The sequence below is a fragment of the Callospermophilus lateralis genome, chromosome 19 (genome assembly GCF_048772815.1).
Source record: "Callospermophilus lateralis isolate mCalLat2 chromosome 19, mCalLat2.hap1, whole genome shotgun sequence".
NCBI lineage: Eukaryota > Metazoa > Chordata > Mammalia > Rodentia > Sciuridae > Callospermophilus > Callospermophilus lateralis.
Genome location: NC_135323.1, coordinates 338,680 through 362,905, shown reverse-complemented (window position 1 = coordinate 362,905; position 24,226 = coordinate 338,680). Strand labels below are relative to the sequence as shown.

The 24,226-nt window shown below is 39.9% G+C and overlaps 1 protein-coding gene across 3 annotated transcripts in view; it reads right to left on the bottom strand.

Annotated features, from left to right (window-relative positions):
* The window catches only part of Txndc11 (thioredoxin domain containing 11), a 63,089-nt gene that overhangs the window by 37,705 nt on the left and 1,158 nt on the right, over positions 1-24,226 (bottom strand). For 2 of the 3 annotated variants that reach the window (XM_077106154.1, XM_077106156.1), the window contains exons 2-5: positions 18,813-19,029; positions 15,449-15,546; positions 11,409-11,538; positions 125-218 (exon numbers count right to left, since the gene is read on the bottom strand). In XM_077106154.1, the coding sequence (XP_076962269.1) occupies positions 125-218; positions 11,409-11,538; positions 15,449-15,546; positions 18,813-19,029 (539 nt within the window). Of the gene's footprint in view, positions 1-124; positions 219-11,408; positions 11,539-15,448; positions 15,547-18,812; positions 19,030-24,226 lie in introns of those variants that run through there. The other variant, XM_077106155.1, reaches the window with a different exon arrangement.

Below are 24,226 nucleotides of genomic sequence, written 5' to 3'. Positions count from 1 at the left end.
TAATAATTTACTAAGAATACGTTGAGAAAAGGAATCTAGCAAATTAGAAAATAGAGTCATCATGATAATATATGCAAATATATCTCTGTTAAAGTTCTAATGTCTCAATGTGAATCTGTTTTACCTTTCTTTAATGAGTGCAAGGCTGAGGTGAAGAAGGTCAGATAGCCAGGAGGCTGGGGTGAGCTGCTGAATTCAAAGTACCCGAGTACTCCAGGCTGCAGGAACAAGAGCACAATTAGGTGACAGACATTCTCAGTCATGTAATGGAGAATATTGTAAATATGCAAAAAATAACAAGACATAATAATTGATAATTAGTGCATTTTTTTGCATTTCTTTTAAAAGTCTACCCACTCGAGAAAGGCTGCAAGCTGGGGCTGAACTCCACCTCCATCCAGAAAGTCCTGGGGCTAAGGGACGGAGTGCAGCAGCCTTTATAGGATGGGCCATGGCTACTCCGGGGCACTCAAGCTCTAAGTTCATTCTCCCACCCTAAGCAGGGCTTTCCACCTCTTCTGACAGCGATCTTCTCCTAGACCTGGCTCAAAACCTCCAGGTCAGGTTTAATTCACTCCAAATTCACCTTCCCACTTCACTGGAAATCAGGATATATCTGAGCGGTTTCATGTGTGTCCATACCCAGCACCTAGCATAGTCCAGTGGCAGGTCAGCTGTCCTCTCTGGTCAGGGCAGCTGCAGAAGGTCCAACATTTGCCCTTCTGCACCTCCACCCTCACCAAACTCATTTCCACTTGCCCATTCTACAACAAGTTTACCAAAGAATGGCCCTTCCGTCTGCCAAACCTATGAACTGTCGCCTACTGGACACATTCTGCCTTCCTGCTCACAGCACCTATTCTTTTTTGGAGGTCCTATGGCACTTCTTCTACCTGCTTTTGCTCTTTAATCATTGTTATCCATCTTAATAGCTCAACTGTGGGCTCCCTGAGGAGAGTGCTGGGCCTGGAGTCAGAAGACCTCAGCTCGAGTCGTGGCTGAGTGCCCAAATAGTGGATGATCCTTCACATTAGCCTCAGTTTCCTCTCTAGGAAACAGGCCCAGCTCTTCGTGGGATTGCGTGAAAAGTAAACCTGATAGACTAAGGCACCAGGCAATTCAAAGAGTCCTTTTCAGCCCCAAAGCCTCAACACCATGCTCTCGGTAACTGTGAGGCTTATTTATTACTGGGACAAAATTGAACCCAAAAGTTAAGGTGCAAATTTAATCTGCTGACTAGGTTTGAAATCAGTACATTAATTTCTGATCTATATAAAAGTATATTACCTTCCCAATAAAAGCCAATTACCTAATTACTAAGATTTAACTTTAAATGAATCAATTTGTTTTCATTCTAATAGAAACTGAGATAGAACTTTTAAATCAAACATCCAGAAAATTTAGCAAATAACCAATTTCTCAAACTAAGGAACTAGGAAAGCAAAGTTGTGTTCTGTGGACCTGGGGACTAAACCCAGGGGCTCTCACTGGCCCAAGCACACGCTCTACCACTGAGCCACACCCCAGCCCAAGTTATCGAAAACAAAATTTGCTCTTGCCCTATTCCTTCAAAACATTTTTAACAAGTCAACCTACAACTGACTTAAAGTAGAATACTACAGTATTTGTGTTCTTAAGATTTCAAACCCTTCTATGATCATGTAATAAACTTTCCTACTTAAAAAAAGGGTGATAGAATCTTCAGAAATTCTAGCCACTTAGGTAATATGGGACATAACAAAATGGAAACTAATTGAAAGAAAACGAACTCATTTAAGTTTCTTTAAACTCTGACCAATTTCTCAAACTAAAACCTATGGAATAAATTCATTCTAAGTATTAGTAAATAGTCTATAGATAGAAATTAAATAATGTGACTTTTACTTCTCCCACATTATCATATTTTTTTTTGTAGTTGTAGATGAACAGCATGCCTTTATTTTCTTTCTTTCACTCTTATGTGGTGCTAAGGATGGAACCCAGTGCCTAACACATGCTAGGCAAGTGCTCTGCCACTGAGCTACAGCCCCAGCCCATCCCACGTTATCTTAGGTAGCTTGTGGCAGTGGATATGTGGCCTATCAACAAGCATGTATCTACATGCATATATGCAATTACATATGTATACATGTACATACATGCACACGTGCACAGAATAATCAAAGTGAAACAAACATGAATTTTGAGTCTCCAAGGAAATCCAAAATAAACCTTTAAAAGTGAATAAAAGGAGGGCTGGGGAGATATTGCTCAGCTGGTAGAGAGCTTGCCTTGCATGCACAAGGCCCGGAGGTCAATCCCCAGCACCGCCCCCACACACACAAAAGAATAAAAGGTGAAAGTAAATAGAGGGGCTAGGGTGGTAGCTCAGTAAAGCGCTGGCCTAGCATGTGAGAGGCACTAGGTTCAATGCTCAGCACCAAATATAAATAAATAAATAAATAAAATAAAGGTCCATCCATAACTAAAAATGTTTAAAACAAAGTGAACAGAGGATGAACCATGTGCAGGTATCCTTTGTGGACATTTCTACAGTATAATGGGTTTGTTTTTTTGTTTGTTGGCACCAGAGATTAAACCCAGAGTGCTTAACCATTGAGCCACATCCCCAGCCCTTTTTTGTGTTTTTCTTTGAGACAGGTTGCTTAGGGCCTTGCTCAGTTGCTGAGGCTGGATTGGAGGTCACGGTCGTCCTGCCACAGCCTCCTGAGCCCCTGGGACTGCACATGGCACCACCACAAGTGATGATGAGCGAAGGTTCTTTTTCACTAATGCCATCCCCACCACAATTTACATCACTTGGATGAAAGAGCCTCTGCTTCAAGTGAATGCTACTGAATTTTCAAGTCGTTTGACCAAAGAAATTCACCAAACATTGCAAAGCACAACAGCCCTATGGGAAAAATTATTTTCACTTTTCATTGCCAAAGAAATGGAGAACACAAGACTCAGTAACTATGAGATGACTGCAAGTGTATAAACTGTAAAATACTAGCTATTAAAAACACAAGAAGCTGACGGAGTACAGCAGCTGCAATCCCAGTTACTCACGAGGCTGAGGCAGGGAGACCTCGAGTTGCAGCCCAGTCTGAGCAACTTAGCAAGGTCCTGCCTCAAACAGAAACAAAAGACAGGCAGAGACAGATACAACACTGTAGTATTCTGTGTCAAATATAGAAAACTGGCTTGCTTGAGAATAACCTGAATCAATACTTCAAAATTATAAAAAAGAGGAAATAAAGTGAAGTAATGGTTAACTGTTTATTTCTGTTGCAATTTATTCTTTGGCTTTTGTTTGTTTTACAGTACTGGGAACTGACACCAGGACCTTGCACACTCAAGTCAAGTGCTTGACCACCAGTTACATCCCCTGCCCTGTACTGTAAATTATTATTTAAAAGTTACCAAACTGGGGCTGGGGTTGTGACTCAGCAGTACAGAGCTCACCTAGCACATGCAAGCCCTGGGTTCCATCCTCACCACCACATAAAAATAAATAAAAATAAAGATATTGGGTCCATCTACAACCAACAAAAATTAAAAAAAAAAAAAGTTACTAAACTGGTCCTGGTTATGTATAAAATTTTGAAATCCTAACACAACATGAAATTTAAAGTGTTTTCCTGTTTGTTCTCTAAAATGTCAACGTCTCCCCAACAGAACCTATGTCATTTTAAGAAATTCTCACAAAATAGCTACCTATATTTTAGTTTCCCCCACATTTTTAGCTGAAGCTGAAGAAAGGTGAGTTTGAGGAACAAACACATCTTCACCCACAGACCTTTCTAGGTCTGGGCCTTGGTCTGCTCAGCTGAAATAAACCCATGAGCTGGCTCAAAAGCGACAACTCTGACCCTGTACTCAGTGCGTCTGGAGGTGCCTTCCAAAGGAGCTGGGCACGAACACAGGTCACCTGGCACTGGGAACATGACAAGCCCCGGGTGCAGGGTGTCCCTCTGTCTTCTGACGCTCGCCAGCTGCAGTCCTCTTAGCAGTCCACTCCGGGATGCCCACACAGCCTCCAGGTGACCGGACAGTCAGGAGCCCAAGTGCTAGTGCTGCTCTTCCTCCGTTGGTCCACTGATCAACAGTGTCATCAGGACACACACTGGTGAAAAGACGCCTCTGTGACCGCTTCTTGGCCCCATCAGTCCATTCCTTCTCAGGCTGTGCACTGACATTCCCATGTTCTAGAGCACTCTAAGATCTCTTCAGGGTTGGGTCCAAGCACATAGGCTCCACATTATTTAAGATTTATTCCAATCTTATTTCCTAAAGAGGTCTTGCCTGGCTTCTAAAATAACAGCGTCCTTCCCCTATGTCCCTAAATCATCCTTCTTTACTTCTCTTCACACACTATCTCAAGTTACCCTGTGCATTTACTTCCTAGAGTTGACCTAACAAATTACCACAAACTGGTGGTTCAAAACCACAGAAATTATTCCCACAGTTCTAGCAGCTGGAAGTTCAAAATCATGCTCTCCTGGTAGGGTGCAGAGGGTCCTGCCTGCCTCTTCCAGCAGCTGGTAGCTCCAGGCATTCCTTCCTTGACTTCAATTTCTGCCTTCATCTTCACATGGCCTTTTTCTCTGTGCCTTCTCCTTTTTTGATCAACACACCAGTTTTTGGATTTAGGACCCACCCTAAATCCAGGATGATAACTCTCAAGACCCTATTTCCAAATAAGGACACATCCTAAAGTTTCACCCAGACATGAATATTAGAAAGACACTCTTCCGCCTAGGACCCATTGTTTGTTTTCCTGTTTGTAGGGCTGGGGTGTAGCTTAGTGATACAGTGCTTGCCTGGCACATCTAAGGCCCTGGGTTTGAAATCCTAACACAACATAAAATTTACAGTGTTTTCCTGTTTGTTTGTTGTCTACCTCCATGCTATAACTCCAGCTCCAAGACTGCCTGGCACAGAGCAAACAGACACTTGTTAATGAACAAACAGGAATAAAAAGATAAAAAGACAAAACTCCTCCATCAAGTTCACACCTTAGCAAAAAAACAAGACACAATGAATACTAGACCCAGTTTGTGGTTGATTTCATCCCATGACATACAGTGTATTTACTTAGCACCTGTTATAATGAGGAAGTTGGAAATCGGTTACTTCTAAGAAGCCAGCAAATCCTCATTGACATATTTCTTGTGTAAGTGGACACTGTTTATAGGACAGCATAAAATTTCAGCAGATGGTACTCACACCCTCTAGTGTTCATGAGAATAATTACCTTATTGTGTTTTTCTCAGCGGCACTTGAAATATTTCTGTACCAATATTAACTCATAGCTAGAAAATGGAAAACTATTTTATTCACAGTGCTATACAACTATGAACTGACAGAAATGGGATCTATTTTCTCAACATTCAGACAAAATTTTACTTACCAGCAGTATGAAAAATTCTACTTTTCTCTAAACTGCTCAAGTTTTCAGTTACCTGGTAATTTACCTAGCACCCCCACTTCTCTCAAAAAGAGATTCCCATGTCTTTTCTAATCCTACTTAAATTTAAAACAATTTGGTTTGCCAAACCACTAAGAACAAATGTACTAATGTAGGATAAATAACCATTACTAATTACAGAAATTCACAAAAAGATTTGGAAAATATTTTGGCTGCAAATACAAGATAAAAGCTCAAAATAATTGGCATTTGGCAAACAGACGATAATGTACAAACTGGATCATTTTGTGTTTTAATTTTTTTTTAAATACTGAAATTAGATAAGACATAAAACTAGTGACTTTGAAAACTACATTAACATTACATATTCCTATTCTCTTCCTAATAAACTTAATATTCACCACAATAAAGATGACACTGGGTTTCGTGGGACCATGTTGTCCACGATGATAAACTACTTCTTCCAGTCTGTATCTGAGGCAGGAAAAGCCTGCAAGGAACAGAGTCTGCAGTTGGAGTAACAGCAAGAAGCAGAATTTCCTTACATGGTCTGCAACGAGATGACTTAAAGCTATTCATTTCTCTCTGCAGTATTCCCTGGGAAGTTCACTGCAGTTTTTAAACACTCCATGACTTATAAGGTGGATATCACTTTCTTGTGTATCTGGGAATACCAGACTCTACCTAGGCTCGATATTGTGACTTTCATTCATAGACCACCCCCAGTTCTGCAGAATAAATGCTAATGACAGGAAATGGCAAAACTCCTGCTCTAATAGTAAAGTCAAGAGTCATGGAGCCATCCTCCATCCTTCATCACTATTTATTCTTAGACCTGTTCATAAGAATAAAGGAAAAGAAAAGCTAATAGCCAAATTAGAAGCCAACACCTTTCAAATACTTCTGTCCTGAAAGAAAAAGTTTCCAAAATGACATAAAATAATAGGAAATATTTAAAATTAAATATGCAATTTTAATCTCTAGATAGACACTGAAGTTTCAACTCATTGACCTTAAACATTACTGGGAGGAAAGAACACGGGACACAAGAAGGAACTGGGGAGCTAGAGACCTGGGCTAGAGCCAGGCTCCCTTTAGGCAAGCACCCGTCCGTGGCTTCCCTCTGCTCAGAGGGTCTGCACGTGCTGCAGCTCACGTGTCCACTGGCAGACATGAAGTAAAAGCCAAAGGGCACTTACCACCTAACTCAAGATTTTCTGGCCAAATGAACTAAAGCAGAGCAGAATCTACAGGTAAGTGTTTATGACTTTCAACCTTAATGTCTTCCTATGGTGTTTAAGGCATAATTGATTTTCTAGTAATTGTATCTGAGGTAAGATAAGAGTTATATTTTACAAACATAAAACTACAGTTAATGATTGATAATCTTAGGTAGATTTGAGATATCAAGTCAAATAAAATATTTTTCATTGGTTAAAACTACTCCTCTAAGCCAGGCACAGTGGCGCACGCCTGTGATCCCAGCGGCTCAGGAGGCTGAGGCAGGAGGATCATGAGTTCAAAGTCAGTCTCAGCAATGGCGAGGCCCTAAGCAACTCAGTGAGATCTCGTCTCTAAATAAAATACAAAATAGGGCTGGGGATGTGGCTCACTGACAGAATGCCCCTGAGTTCAATTCCCAGTACCCCCACCCCACAAAAAAAAACACTTTAAATAATATCCAATTTAAAATAGGCTTTTGAATGGATTCAACTCTAAGACTTAAAAATTCAAAGCAAGATATAATTACAACATTTGTCAAACCCTTTAATTTATTTATAATTTAATAATCTTTTCTTTTCTTTTTTTTTTTTTAAGGAGAAAAGAAACAGTTTAAGTAAAAAGTTGAGTATGGGGACAGCTTTACTGATGAGAATCTAACTCACTCCTGGCTCTAGATAACATTCCAGAATTCTCTAGCCAAGGCACTATTGAGTTTCCATCTTTTGTCTACTGCTACTTGTCTATTACAAGCAGATAAACTTCTAACTATAGACTGTGGGTTTCTGGGTGCTCCAGGAAAGAAGAGGCGGGACACCTCGTCTTAAGGCCTAACAGGGAAACGTAATCACTTAGAGTGGCAGTTTCAACTAGGGCAATTTTGCCTCCCAGGGACATCTGGCAATGTCTGGAGATATTTTTGGATGTCATAACATGGAAAGATGATGATGGTACTAGCATCTAGTGAATGGAAGCCAGGAATGCTAGTAAATATCCTGCAAAGAACGCGACTGCCCCCCTCAGCACTGAACTCTCTGACCCCCATGTCAACAGTGCCAAGGTTGAGAAACCCTAATACAGCAGGTAATTCCAAAAGTACTATGTATTATTGAGCAGCGCCTCCAAATGTTCCTATGTATTCAATCATCAAAATCATGAAAGATTCCGGACCCCGACTGTTATCTTTCCACTATCTTTACAGAGGTGTGCATGAACTGACAGTTCTTTCTAGGCAATACAATTTGGTATGTTTCACAAGACAAGTGATTCCACAAATACCATGCTGGGCTTGACGCCCTAGTTCTTCCACATTTAACCAAGTGTCTTCTCTTGACAACCAGACCATTTCATCTCCAGTGAGAAGCCCAGCAGAAGATGATGCCAACACAATAAAAGCTATCCAAGGCCTGGGGAAGAAGCATGCCATCTTCAGAGAAAACTGAAGCCTTTGCAGTGGGGTTCCATCATAGCAGCACCCACGACTCCTGTTCTAAAGGTGGTCTGGTCTGTTTTACATAACCAATTAAGTGGGCTGCCAAAACCCAACCACAAGTGACATCATCAGCACAACCTGGGACTGAGGGAAGGAACTCCTTGTGATAGCGGGAAGCAGGAACTGTAAACGCACTGCTGAAGAGCAAATTCAGAGGGTGCAAAGGCTACAGCTCAGGGCTGCCTGTCTGCTCAGTCACAAATGTGCACTGTTTCTCTCCTACATATGCTGCTAGAAAGAACACTAGAAACACTGAGATAATAAGTAAAAAGGGGTTAAGACCGGCTGGGGTTGTGGCTCAGTGGTGGAGTACTTGCCTAGTATATGCAACGCACTGGGTTCGATTCTCAGCACCACATATAAATAAATACAATAAAGATCCATCAACATCTAAAAAAAATTTTTTTTTAAATGATATATGTTGTAGATTTCAAGGTCATTGACTCAAAAGTACTTTCCTAGCTAGGTGTATGGTAGCACACACCTACAGGCCCAGCTACTTGGAGGCTGAGGCAAGACTGCTTAAGCCCAGGAGTTCAGGTCCTGTCTGAGCAACATAGGGAGGCCTCCATCTCAGAAACAAAATAACTTTCCAAACAGAAGCTTAGGAAATTTTTGTATCTTTCCAGCCTCTAAAATTCATGAAGCCACAAAAGTCGGTGAAGATTACCTAAATCAACCAAAACCCTTACTTTAGAGATAAGAAATTTACATGAAGCTCATAAATTAAACTTGCTAAGGTCAGGGTTAAAACCCAGCTCTCTAGAATTCTAGTCAAGCTCTTCTCCTAACCACATCACCTCTGCCAAGAACTGAAGCAGAAAAACTGGCTGAGAGCTCTCTAGAGGTACAAATCTCTGATAGAGATGAAAACAGTTATGAAGATGCTCTCAGTCTTTTGGGGAAAGCTAACAATGCTGTATGATAACTCTTGCTGTTATACAGCTCCTCTCCTTTTTCTCTTTCCTTTTCAGAAGGGCTTGAGTGAAAATTTAAAGCGGTGGTGGGGCGGGGTACTTAGGGCCAGGCACGATGATGCACATCTACAATACCACCAACTCAGGAGGCTGAGGCAGAAAGACTTCAGGTTGCAGAGGAGCCTGGGCAGGTTAGTAAGACCCTGTTTCAAAATAAACAAAAAGGGCTGGGGCTGTAGCCCAAGGGTCAAACATCCCTGTGTCCTATCCCTACATCCACTACCAGAAACAAACAACAACAAAACACTAAAATAGCATGCTTGAGGCCCTGGCCAATTCCCAGCAACAAACACATGCATGCAAAAAATGAAAAGAAAAAGAAACCAAGGGTGCAGCTGGGGTTCTGGCTCAGTGGTAGAGGGCTCGCCTAGCATGCTTGAGGCACTGAGTTCAATCCTCAGCACCACATAAATGTAAAATAAAGACAGTGTGTCCATTTAAAACTAAAATAAACATTTTCTTAAAAAAATGAAACAAAGGGAGTATCCATCAAAACTGGGCAAAACCAACCAACCAATAGAGCACGAATGAAGGATGACATGTCAGCCTGCAAGTCATTTTTGTCATGTGAGTTACACAACAATTTTTTTCCTTTTTATAAACATGGAAAACTCCAGTAAGTATCATCACATTTATGTTTCTCTTAATAATCCTAATATCCAGGATGTTTTCTGTGATATCATTTTTACTGAGACGATACCCGGAGTATTTTCTATGTCTTACTTGGTTTACTTCTGTCTTACAGCGGAGAAAATGAAGACTTAAAGAGGGTAAGCAGCCTCTGGCCACTCAGCCATAAATGATGGAGCTGGGCTTTAACTCAGTCTGACTCATGGCTTTTCACCATTTTGCTGTGCCACCCCCAGTTGTACCTGAAGACTTAAAAGAAATCTTAAGAAAACCCTGGCCCAGGCCCTGATGCCGAGGAGGTGAGAAACCAGCCTCAAATCCCAAACCCAGTTAGTCTTATCATGGGCCTATGACCCGGCACAGGAAGAGAAACTGGAGAGGTCCATCCCTCATTCACATGAGATTAAGGAACATTTACTCTGATGTACATCCAAGATCTACAAGCTGAATGACTGGACATAAAACAAAGTTGCTTGGGGAAGCTGCTAATAGTTAACACGTAAATAGAGTTTCTAAGATGAAAGAAACCATTTACAAATGATGAACTGGTGGAAAAAAAATCACCTCCAATCTATATGAAATATACCTAGTGTAACTCAGTCACAGTCAGTCAGGGAGGTCTAGGGCTGGGGACACAGCTCAGCTGGCAGAGGCTTCCCTGGCACGCACAAAGCCCTGGGTTCAATCCCCAGCACCACACACACACACAAAATAGTCAGGCCTAGATTCATGTGGATTTTCACTCTATGGTATATTCATGGTCGTGACATTGATGCGCCCAAGCATCACTTACTTGTTGTGTCCAAGTATGACCTTATACATGTCCCCATGAAGGATTTTGTGGAGCTAATTTTATAATTTTTTAGATTATTTTAATAATCTCAATACTGGCCTTTCAATAAATTATCCTTAATGTGCATGAAATATCTTATAAAAATAATTTATCAGGGTTAAAGATGGCAATGAGGAAGCAGGAGAGAAGCCACGCTAAAAAACTGGGAAATTTTCCATAAATAAGAGCTTGAAATAGTTACACAATTAATAAAATAACATATTTCCACTAAAAAAAAAAACTACAACAAGAAAAGTGAGGTATTTCTGCAATACTGCAAAGCATCAAATGACATTCTTAGAAATTGACAACCACAATAAATTGTAAGTTAACTCTCATGTACTTTAACTATAAGACAAGGTGAAAGTTTGTTGAAAATTCCCAAACAAAACACAGAATTTCGCAAGCTTTCTATTCCCTTAAAACTCATTTGATCAAACCATCATTATGGTAAGTCATCTCAAAATGCATTTTTTTTTCCTGGGTATTGGGAATTAAATCCAGTGATGCTTTACTACTGAGTGATATCCCCAGTCCTTCCTTCCTATCTTTCTTTCTCTCTCTCTACCTATGTATCAATTGTGAAATGGGGTCTAAGTTGCTGAGGCTGGCCTCAAACTTGCGATCCTCCTGCCTCAGCCTCCCAAGTACCTGCGATTACAGTTGTGCACCACTGCACCCAACTCAGAAATGCATTTAACTGGGATTTATCTATAAAGTGATCTTTTAACTGCTGCAATTCAGGAGGTATTTTTAAAAAGAAAAAAGCACCTTTAAACATGAACAATCCAATATAACCCAGTAAAAGGCCTTGGGAACAGAGGAGATATGAAAGATAGGTACCTCGTAGTTTGAGAGAAAATCTAGTAATTCTGATTGAGATGGGATGTAGAGAAGTGGTTTCATCACCCGGCGGACAAACTTCTCAATGTAAACAGCACTCATGGGGCCTTTGTATTCGATTGGTCCAAAACTAGTACCAAAAAATAAAATAAAATATAAATAAATAAATAAAAAGTAAAAATAATACACCGTGCGTTAACCCTGCAATGTATAGCTAAAATCATCAATACCATAGGATGAAAATGTCTTGCTTTAGCATCAAACTGTTTCAGGGAAGTAGCCTGCTTTGCTGGGGTGCTGGGGCGCTAATTAAGAATCAACAGTTTAAGGTGGGGAGGTGCAAGCAGTGTGACCTGTCCATGAGCTTCATTCAATTGCAAACTAAATTCTTTGTAGTGTCTGAAAGAAAAATGAAATCCCACAACATTTCTTTAAAAATAAAAAACAAAAACCAGGCTACTGTGGAAACTGGCCACATGCTGAAAGGATTCCAGGATCTTAATTGCACACTTCACTGCATATGGGTGAGGACTTCCACATGCCACTCTGAAATGAGGAAAAGCTATGCAGCTAGCCCTTAGCCAACAACATTCCTTTAAGTGCCTAAGTATTCCATAGGCACTTAAAGGAAGAATCACTAAATGACGCTTAAGCCTATCTAAAGCTTTATTAGAACATGGGAAAAAAATGGAAGTATAAAGTTAGGGAGCTTGCACAACCCACCTTTCTTCCTTTTCCTCACAGCTGTCCTTTGGGACACAGGAATTTGATTCAGCACTGCTAAGTAATGCCTCCCTAATTCAGTTACGTTCCTAAGCTAGTCAGAATCCGTACATGGCTCTCTCAACCTCACACAACACAAATACAACTGATGGTTGGTGGCAGAGTAGGGAAGGTACGTGAAATGCACCAATTCCACAACTGTTCTCTCTAAACAGCAACTGACACTAAGCCTGTTGTTAATAGCAACAACAGCGCAGTCAGGAATTAAATGCTGTGCTCACAATACATGGTCATAAACATACATACACACACACACACACACACACACACACACACCCCGATGGAACACAATAATTCCTCAGTGTATACTACAGAACATGAGATGGAAAGAATTTCAGTATGAAAAAATAAAAACAGCATTGTACAAGCATAGCTGGGAGAAAAGAGTTAAGAATTCTATCAGTTCAAAACTTACCACAATTAGTTCTATTTAGAAATCACCACTATCACCACCAACCCCAACAATCACCAACAATTTAAAAAAAAAAAATTTTTTTTCTTAAAAATCTGGTAACTTGGGCTGGGGTTGTGGCTCAGTGGTAGAGTGCTTGCCTAGCACGTCTGAGGCACTGGGTTCGATCCTCAGCACCTCATAAAAATAAATAAGTAAAACAAAGGTAGTGTGTTCATCTACAACTAAAATATATACATATATTAAAAAAAAAAAAAAGCTGGTAACTTATTTTGTTCGGCCAAAAGGAGCCAACAAATCCAGAAATCTCATCTAAGTAAGCCAACAGGCTTTGCTGAGTTTCCTTGCTGTGATATTACAAGGGTCCAACTGACTTTCCAAGATTACAAGATTCCAGAATGCAGGATGTGGGGCATGCTTTACCAACAAACTACAGCCACTGCCACGGGACACGCTGTTGGATGGCTGCCAAGCTCTGACAGGGTTGTGAGAACACACCTCCTGCTTCAGGCCCTTAACTAACGTTTTCTGTGACTGATCCCAATACAAACCAAAAAATCTACTTTCACAAAACAGAAAATCCTATTAGTTTCTTTAAGTGGCTTCTACAAAATAAGTCATTATGACAAAAAAGAGCAATAGCAGCAACAAAAACACGCGAACAGCAGTAGTGTGCTCAGTAATGAGACCTAGGGGGCACACTCAAGGGCCTGTTAACCAGAAGAACCTTGGGACTACCAAGAATGCTCCAAGGACCCTTTAGTCAATGGAAACATTTCATGTGTGTGCACATAAAATAGAGATCTTGAGGAGTCTAAGGTAGAAAAGAAATTTTGGGAATTTCTGTGCCTTAGCACTGTTTTAGGTACACAGGCAGTGGAAGTGTTGCCCCAAGCAGTAAGCAGCCTACACTGACACAAACAAATAAAACACCAACAGGCAAAGTTGAGTGACAACTTGGATTCCTCATCTGTAAAGCAAGAGAGTTGGACTAGATACTTCTAAAGTCCTTTCAATCTTTTTTCAAAAGCTAAGAAAACAAACAATATAAGATAATACTGTATGCCCATGTTCTCAAAAAGATATCTGTACTCAATTCAAAGGGAATTCTTCGAATTTTAATGCCATATCAAGTTAAGGTCACCTCTGGGCAACCTGCAAGGACTTTCACTCCTGCTAGGCATCTGTGCCTATTTCCAAAGCCAGAGAGTAACACAGGGGCCTCAGGAGGCAAGTTCATCACCATGTGACAGAGAACAGAGTCTGAGGACCTTCAAGTACAGCTTACACTTACCTTAAAAAAAAGAAAAAAAGGAAGAAACCCTGAGACAGTTATCAAGAAAGTATTCTATATCTAAACAATCTGCACCTTAACCTAAAGTAGAGGTAGAACCTCAAATTAGTGAGCAAAAAGCAGGTCGAGGGATCAAAAATGGTCATAACATCCTTAAGCAAAAACTGGCTTATTACTGCAAATATTAAAATTATAAACATTTAATGTCCAAAATAAAATGTGAAGGTGGTGGTCAGGTAGAAAAGTATCATTTTGCCTAAATACTACTATCAATTGCTCCTGGAAACAATATTATGTGCCACCCAACAGTTTATGTTAGAGATATGGAAGTGAATGGAATGGGATAGAGAATCTAGAAATGACTGTCTACTGATGCTTGTGAAAAACCATATTGACTTCCACCCAGGGAGTTCAGAAGGAGGGAAAAGGAAAACCTAAATTGTAAAGACCTTACTAATCAATTCTTCTTTACCCATATGGCCTTCCATAAACTTCAAGTCAATCATATTGAACAAAGACAAACTTCCCATCTTCTGCCTCCAAAATCCTTTGAGTCAGATTCTCAGACATGACTTAATAATACCCACAGCATAGTCTGGGTACCCAAAGCCAAACACCAGTATTTTTGCAGCAAAAATAGGTAGCTTAAGTGGGATAAAGACCACAGGTAGCCCTATCTTACTTTAGGCCAGATGAATGTATCTGGGGACAATATTCAAGAAACTTCAAGTTTTTCAGTCCTTGTGATTTCAGAACTTTGGATATGAAATTGTGAACCAGTAGTAATTTTCTTCCCAATGAAAAAATATGGTAAAATGCACTCTTGACTGTGTGATGCTGCTAGATAAGAAGATGAAGAATCTTATGTATTTTTGCAACATAAAAAACTTTTTGGGTGGCACCGGGGATTGAATTCAGTGGCACTTGACCACTGAGCCACATCCCCAGCCCTATATTTTATTTCACTGAGTTGCTTAGTGCCTCACTTTTTCTGAGGCTGGCTTTGAACTTATGATCCTCCTGCCTCAGCCTCCAGTGCTGCTGGGATTACAGGTATGCGCTACTGCGCCCAGCACAAAACACTTTTTGAACACCTGAATATACAGTCATTCAATGGAGCAATTTGTACTTTTAAAACTAATATTGCATACCAAATAATAATAAATAGTAATGGAGGGGAGGAAATGTAGCTCAGTGGAAAAGCACTTGCCTAGCATGTTCAAGGATCCAGGTTTGATCTTTAGCATTGCAAAAAAAATGAAAATAAAAATAAAATGCTATAATATATATAATGACATAAAAAGATGTTCACAAAAGTGAAAAAAAGCAGTTTAGGAGATAGTATTATTGCCTGATCTCATCTTTACCTTACTAAAAAAGTGGTAGACATGTAGATTTATAGGAGAAAATAAATAAAAACACAGCCATTATACAGAGAGCTTTTAAAATTTGTGTTTATCAATTTTATACAGGAATATCTAATACTTTTATATAGAAAAAAGTCATTAAGATACTGATAAACAAATTAGAAACACTACTGAAAATCCTTACCTCCGATGGTACAGATGTATTACAGGAAAATAAAAGAAGTGTTTCTGTTTCCTGCATTTCCCCTGGTTCCACCAACAGTTAACTGCCACAAACAACACCTGCGGAGCAAAAAAAGGTTTCAAATGACTATGAATAACAGCTGAGCAGTACCGAGATCTGAAAGATGAAATCAGAAATGGAACCAGTCCTCTTTCACAGAAACAGAAAATACATATTTTTTTTAAATTTGCATAAGGCTTTCAAAGACGTTCCTAATTTGCCACTAAAATAAAAATGACAGGCTCTTCTCTACAGTGTCAGCTAGGACTTGGAGTCTGACCCAAGAGTTATTTGTTTCGAATTTTAAAGTGAATGAGTGCCAAGGAGCTTTTTCTAAGCATGAATCTGCTAACTTAGAAAGATATTCTGGGGGCTGGGTATATAGTTCAGATGCACAGCGCCTGCTCAGCATGCTCAAGGCCCTGGGTTCAATCCCCAGCAACACAAAAACAAACAGAAGGATATGGCCTTTGACTGTCAAACTAAGCATCTAAAAATTAAAATGTTACTGTGAATAAAACATCATAAATATCAAAGGATATTTAAAAAACAAATAATCAAAGCTTTAAGCCATGATCTAAAAGGCATTTTTTTGCTACTAAATAATAAAAACATGCACTAACTATATATATTTATGAGTAGATGCTGATGTGTCTAGGGAAAAGTGTCCTCTGACTACAATTTACTTTGAAAGGTGCCAAAAATGAGGTGGATTAATGGACTGGAGCAGCTTCTCAACTCTGGCAGTACTGCCATTTGAGGCTGAATGCATGGAGGGTTATGGGACACCTGCTTTGTGATGACAGATATCCTAAGAACTAGACACAGGGTGGTGCAGGGCAGGGGATATAGCTCAGTTGGTAGAGTGCTTGCCTCACATGCACAAGGCCTTGGGTTCAATCCCCAGCTTTCCTGTGCTCTACCCACTAGATGCCAGTAGCACTCATTTCTGAAGCAGTGACAACCAAACACTAGACATAGCCAAAAGTCCTGGAGTCAGGGCAGGGGCAATATGGCCAGTAGTTGAGAACCTCTGAATTTGAGGAATGGTTAGATGGGTAATTACATAATAGATATCAACAGAATTTAGATGGTGGGTACATGTAAAATTCTTTCATGTTTGCTATATGTTTGAAAATATTCATAATAAATTGTTGAAAAATACAAAGACAAACTACAAGTGAAAAGCCACCTTTGAATGTTTTTATACCTACTATTACAACAACCAACTGCTCAAAACCTAGTGGCAACCCTTCAGAACTCTATTTCTAGGAAAAAAGAAAAATAACAGTGGCTTTATTTGAAGTTTACATCTCCTCTTTTTTTAACTCAAAAGTAGGGCACAATCCACCATTTTGCTAATTTTACTAAGCAATATGGTGCAAAAGATTTTTGCATATTTCTAAAAATAAACCCAGTCCTTTTTTTTCCTCCTGAGCACATGGAGCAAAAACTCTCAATGTGGAAGAAGCTGAAAAATTTTTTTTTGAAAAGAGCTCAGCCAGTCACTATGGGTGGTACTATAACCCTGCTGTGTTGTTTCTGTGCCTCTTTAACAAACTGCTTGGCTCCACTGGAAGCTGTTATTATTCCAATACCATCATTCAGAAGGGCAAATATTCCAGAGCAAAATACCATTAAACTACAGTTCATCTAAAATAAGATACAATCTTCCCTTTTCCTCACGTGGACAATGGGACTGCTGTTCTTTACATTCAGGAAACTGGGGAATCACTGACAAGATGGTCATTTAATTTCTGTTACACACTGTTTGCCTCCTAGTGCTCCGTTAGAATTCCTGTTTCCTCCTGGAGTTATCTGCCAGCTTGCTTAGTACTTGCAGTTCTTAAAGGGGATGGGGAGAAAATAGAAAATAAATTCCATGGGCCCACAGTGAGATCACAAAATGTGCCCCACTGGTACAAATTAGTGTTATAAGGAACAGAGAATTATATTTAAGTAGTACTTGGTACACTCTCAGGGATATAATGGTTTAAAAGGGTTCACCTGGCAGTTGAATAACATCTATAACACTACTTGTTTCTAAGAAATACCAACTGAGGGGCAGGGGATATAGCTCAGTTGGTAGAGTGCTTGCGCCGCATACACAAGGCCTTGGGTTCAATCTCCAGCACGACCAGAAAAAAAACAACAACTGAAAGTTCCAAATGAACTTCTGCAACTCTGCTGCCTGCACAAGTTAACTCAGGTCAGTGGTTCTCAGCAGCAGCCTCTCATGGATCTGTGGGATGCTTTCTGTTTGCTGCTGTGACTGAGGGAAGCTACAGGACATGTGTAAGGTAGGGGACTTAGCAGACATCCTCTAATGCTCAGAACTGCTCTGCACTAGGAAGAGTCATCCGTATCATCCCATAGTTTTCTAAATGCCTGCCAAGCACTGATGTTTGCTACTGTCCAAACCCAGAACTGTTAACTCCCTTTGACACATGACTCCAAGGTCTCCTATTTATGTGAGTTCCAAGTGAGGCTGTTGTGCTGAATTTCTCAGGAACACAACTTTTGTACAGACCGAGGACAAAGAGCACTTTGATGTTCAGAGTCCCCAACACATCACACCTCTATCAGTCTGTATTTATAACTATCACACTCACAGAGGCTCTACATAAAAGTATAGGGACCTGCTTTGCCCAAGCATTTACATACTGAAATACACCATGTTTAGATGTAAATTACTTTTCTTTTTTCCCACCATTTTTGGTTAGTACACTAGATTATTTTGAAATTACATGGTAGGGGAGTTTTATCATCTATGAATTTCTTTCAGAAAAAGGGACAACATAAAATGCCCATTTTCTAGAAGGCAATGGAAACCACTGGGCTTAAAACCACTGATATAACCGAGGACTCATTTGCTTATGTAACCCTCTTACCTGGTCCAAAGTTGGCATTCATTAAACATTTGTTGAATACAGTTCTGGTTCATGCAATAAAAGGTCAGCCCTTGTTATACATAAATCTCTCCTACATAAAACATCTACCTAGCAGTTATCAAATGGCTGTGCAAGACACACATAGAACTAGGCTTTTAGCCCTCTTCTCCTGCAGTACTGAGACCTCACTGCCTGGCATCCTGGGATGAGTGCTGGCCTTATCTCAAGATCCAGAATTTGCTCTACTCTTGCCTCCCAACTACAAGCATCACACTCAAATCCTTTGTTCTTTTACAGCAGGCTTTGTAATTGACAAACACTCCAGGAGTTCATCTTGACAAAACTGCCAAATGGGCAAGGTGTCTCCATGGGACACCCTCTCTTACATACAGGATTGATGATCATTAATTTTGGAGGCTGAATGTCAGCATTACCTGGTCTGAAAGCCGGCTTGCTGCGTGCTCGATTTCTGCCCTGGCAGCAATGGACTGGCCACACCATGGGGCATAAAAGAACAGAAGTACCACCTCCGAATCCCGGCGAACATGCTCTGCATAATCCAGTTGCCCCTGGAAGAGGTCAAGGACCAGAGACCTCGAGGAGAAAAAGCTGACAGGAGGCTTTGCTGGTATTATCACATCTTTTGCTCGACTAAAAAAGAGTAAACACAAACAAGATTGCTTATTTATCTTCTTCTTAAAACAGCTTTGTGTGGAAGGAGAATGAAGCTTAAAAGGAAAGGCTCCTTTTGAATTAAAAAAAAAAATTGGAGTCGTCAATCACTGTCCTGTAGTAAACGCAGTATACCATGCTAAAGCACCTTCCAGCTGAGCCAATACAGACAAATGACATTTTGGAAATGATTCTCTGGTATTCTGTCCCACCAGGCATGGGCCAGGAGAGGATTGGAGAGCAAAATTATCTACAGTCTTGATGCCACACCCCAAAGACTCCATCCCTACCTCTTCGAAGCCTGGCTTACCACAGGAGCCACTGATCTTTAGGGCCACCAGCTCTGGAGCTCAGAAATATGGGGAGGGAGCACACAGGCCACCATTAGTAACACTGCTTACCAGTGACTCAAATCTGAGAAAACACTGAGTTTGTTAGGTAGGGCAGCCTGTACTTACCCAGGGCAAAAGTAATAATAATACACATTTATCCATATACATCATAATCCAAAAGGTATGAAACACAAGTAACAAACAATAAATCTACTTAACTGGAAAACAGGCTTTCTGAATACATGACTTCTCCAGCAGGGAGAAGTCAGGAGAAGAAGGAACATTGAACAAGTGGTCAGAAGTCAGAGCGGCCACAGCTTTCCTATTAGGACAAATAGGTTTTGGCTGGAACTATATCCCACCAAGTTAAAGTGGCCTACTAAACACTTTGAGTCGTCCACATATCTGCACTAACATAAGACTATTATAATAGTTTAACTAGGAAACAAATAAACAATATAAAAATGGAACTCTAAAAAAAATACTAGATGAAACCAAAAGAAGGCAAAAAGGACCAAGAGAGGAACCAAACCCAGAAGGTACAAATAGAAAACAAGTAGCAAAAAAAACTTAAACCAAACCACATCAGTAATTATAATTACGTTAAATACAAAAGGATTAAACAATTCAAGTAAAAGGAAGAGATTGCCAGACAATATAAAGCAAGACCAAATTATATATTATCTAAAAAAGACACATTTTACTACTCAGAAGAGGCTGAGGCAGGAGGATCCCAAGATCCAGACTGGCCTGGGCAACTTAGTGAGACCCTGTCTCAAAATAAATAAAGTAAAATAAAATGGGCTGGGCTATAGCTCAGTGGTACAGCACTTGCCTGGTAGGCATAAGGCCGTGGATTCAATCCCCAGCATTGAAAAGAAAAGGGGGGGGGGGGAGAGATAGCTGGGGAGACACATTTTAAATACAAAGACAAAGGAGAAGCATAAGGATGAGAAAAGAAATGTAAAAAGGAGTATTTACTGCTAACAGTAAGCATAAAAAAGCCAACGTGACTCATCAGGTAAACAGCTAAACCAAGGCACATTCTTACCCTTCAACTTTATTCCAAAATTAGAAACAAACAAAAATGCTCATACATACTATAACTTAGATGAATCTCCAAATAATTATGCTGAGTGAAAAGAAGGTAGGCACTAAAGAGTACATATAATATGACTGTACTTATGTGAAATCTCAAAATAGACAAAAGTGCTAAAAGGAGCAGACTTCCTATTTGAATGACATTGTAACCTGCAGTCTCTATAGAGCCTTCAATCTATATAGAATATGCCCACAATCTGAAAAATTCACTCACATGACATTTTTTAAAATTATTGTTTAGTCATAGATGAACACAATACCTTATTTTATTTGTTTATTTATATGGAATACTGAGGATCAAACCCAAGGCCCCACACATGGGAGGCAAGCGCTCTACCACTGAGCCACAACCCCAGTCTCCTTACATGACTTTTTTTTTTTTAACACTTATGTTTTAGTTATAATTGGATACAATATCTTTAATTTATTTATTTATTTTTATATAGTGTTGAGGATCGAACCCAGGGCCTCGCTTATGCTAGGCGAGTGCTCTACTGCTGTGCCACAACTCCAGTCCCTTACGTGACATTTTTAAAATGTCAATTTAGCAACTGTTATTGCACCTCAGACATGGTCCTTCAGACATAGGTACCTGGGCCACAGCAGCCAGCAGGCTGTATAGTAGGAAGCTGACTTTCTAGCAGAGGAAGATGGCAAGTCACAAAACATGCAAACAACTAACAATAAAATACACAACATTGTCACTGCTGTGTAGAGAATATAATGTGGTGATGTAACAGAGGAAAACAGTGGCTCCACCTATGGGGTAGTAGACAGAGTAGTACCAACTAATGTGAAAACTGAGTGACAAGACAGCCATACAAAGAAGTGGGACAGGTTGCATGGGGAAAACTGACACATTCTCAAGAGATCCTGGTATTTGGAGCAATATTTTTTTAACCATTTAAATTGCATCTTAGGTGTGAAATAATGCAATCTGTGGGAAATTATAGGTATCTGACAGCTCAAGAAAAGAGAATCACAAGTTAGTACTTTTGCTCTGCAGGTTCAGAGGAGTTCCTAAAGTAAACAAGCCAGATAAAATACAAGACCAATCAAAAAACACACATTAGCCAGGTGTGGTGGTACATGCCTGCAATCTCAGCTACCTGGGAGGATGAGGCAGGAGGATCATGAATTCAAGGACACCCTGCACAACCTGGTGAGATCCTGTCTGAAAATGAAATAAAAATGGCTGCAATACGTGTGGCTCAGTGATAGAGCACCTCCCTAGCATGGGCAAGGCCCTGGGTTTAATATCAAGTAATGCAAAAAGAGAAAGAGAGAGAGAAACAAACTAGCCAGGAAAGAGAAACACTTGCCTCTGCTCTATCAGAAACGTTCATAAAGCTGAGAGCCGTGGCCCACGCCTGTAATCCCAGGGGCTTGGAAGGCTAACACAGGAGGATTCAAGTTCAAAGCCAGCCTCAGCAATTTAGCGGGGCACTTAGCAACTCAGTGAGACCTGTCTCTAAAAATAGATTTTTATATATATATATATATATATATATATATATATATATATATATATATATATATATATATATAAAAGGGATGGGGATGTGGCTCAGTGATTGAGCACCCCTGGATTCAATCCTCAGTACAAAAACAAACAAAAAAACCATTCATGAGTTTCCATTTATCTCTTGAATTTGTTTCCTTTTCTGGGGGAAAAAAAACAACAAAAACAAACCCAGATCAAAGATATCTCACAGCTCTGAAATATTTCAGGTGCAAAAAAACTTGAAGAGTTGGTTGTAAACAAGAAAGGCCCATTGCAAATACAATTTTTTTTGGGTGGTGGGAACTGGGGATTAAACCCAGGGGTGCTTTACCACTGCATTACACCCCCCATCCACACACCCCCTTTTTTTGAAACAGGGTCTCACTAAGTTGCTTAGGGTCTTGCTAAATTGCCAAGCTTGCCTAGAACTTGTGATCCTCCTGCCTCATCCTCCCAAATCACTGGGATACAGGTGTGCACCACCAAGCCTCGCTGCAAACCCAATTTTTACATGGAATTTATACCCTACACCTCCTTCAAAGGAGAATAGAGGCAGCTTTGAAGTAACAACCCTCCAAATCAAGGTAAAAGCAAGCAGGATAAAGTCATGGAGATTTAATGCACAGAAACGCAGGTAGATTAAATACTCAGGGAAGCACAATTATTAGCTGTGGCTCAATCTAAAATCAACTTTTTTTTTTCTTCCACTGTCTAGTTTGAACTCAGCTAAGTAACAGACACTAAAGAGAGCAGTCATTTATTTCAGGTCTGGAGCTACTAGGAATAATTAAATAATAACAAAAAATTTTAAAGATCCCAAAAGACTCCATTTATTCTCCCTTAAGCCACTGTCCTTATTAAAGATCTTAAAATAAGAAAAGGGGACATAAATGCTAGAGTCAGTTGTGTGGCAATAAAATAGTAACATGACACCATTCCATCAAAAAAGATGGAAAAAAAATAATCTGAGTCTATTAACAGATTGCCAAATTTGCCAGTAGCACAGAAAGAAGACGAATAAACAAACTCATTGACAAGCTCACTGTCATTACCAGACGCAGGTCAGAATTTCATTGTTAGCTCTAGAAACTGGATTTATACTCTTCCTTCTTCCTGAAATCTCAAAAGAACTTTCTTATCAAGCCATGTTGTCTCAGAACAAACACAAAGCATCATTTCTACAACTAGACAGACTGAAGTTAAAAAAAAAAAAAAAAAAAAAAAAAAGCCAGGTGCAGTGACACACGCCTGTAATCCCATCAGTTTGGGAGGATGAGGCAGGGGGATCACTAGTTCAAAGTCAGCCTCAGCAATGGCGAGACACTAGGCAACTCAGTGAGACCCTGTCTCTAAATAAAATTAAAAATAGGGCTGGGGATGTGGTTGAGTGGTTGAGTGGCCCCGAGTTCAACCCCCAGTACAAAAAAACAAAAATCAAAAAAACACAAGAAACTCCACACCTTTGGAAGAGGGACCTTTCTTCCTAATACGAACCCAAATGCTACTTGCAAAATTCTACCTTGTAAAATATTTTTGTATATTTTCCTTGGGGGAGGACAATGATGAAGAGCAAGGTTAAGACTCTAAAGAATTCAAATCCAGTTCAGTCATTTAATAGATGGGTTGATTTCAGGCAGGTTTTATAATGACCATGATTTGACTCTTTCACCTATAAATTGGGAAAGATAACAGTATCTTTGGGGATTGTAAAATTTAAATGAGCTATATGCTATGCTCTCAATTACATGTTAAATGAATAAATGCATTCATATGGACACTAGTTACCAAGCAGGTACTTCTGTCCACTAGGAGACATCTAGTAATGTCTGGAGACATTTTTAGTTCTTACATCTAGGGGTATGTGCTACCAGCACCTAGTGGGTATAGGCCAAAGACAAACCTTGAATGCACAGGACAGCCCCTTGCAACAAAGAATAAGCTGGCCCCAAACTGCCTGCAATGTGCTGAGATGGAAAAACCCTGATTGTAGTACAATATCTGCCACATGGCAAATGCTCTATGACAGTTATTCAAATTTGTTATATTTTTCCACTAAAATATCTAATCCTGTGATATCTTCTTGGCAACAGGGGCCATATAAACTTAAAAAAAAAAAAAAAAAAAAAAAAAGTCTGCTGTTGAAATCCTCCTCTTGGCTGAAATGCCAAAAGGATACTATCAGCAGCAAGAGGTTTTAGACACACTGTGGAACTGGGAGGCCAGAGCACAACTGAAACAT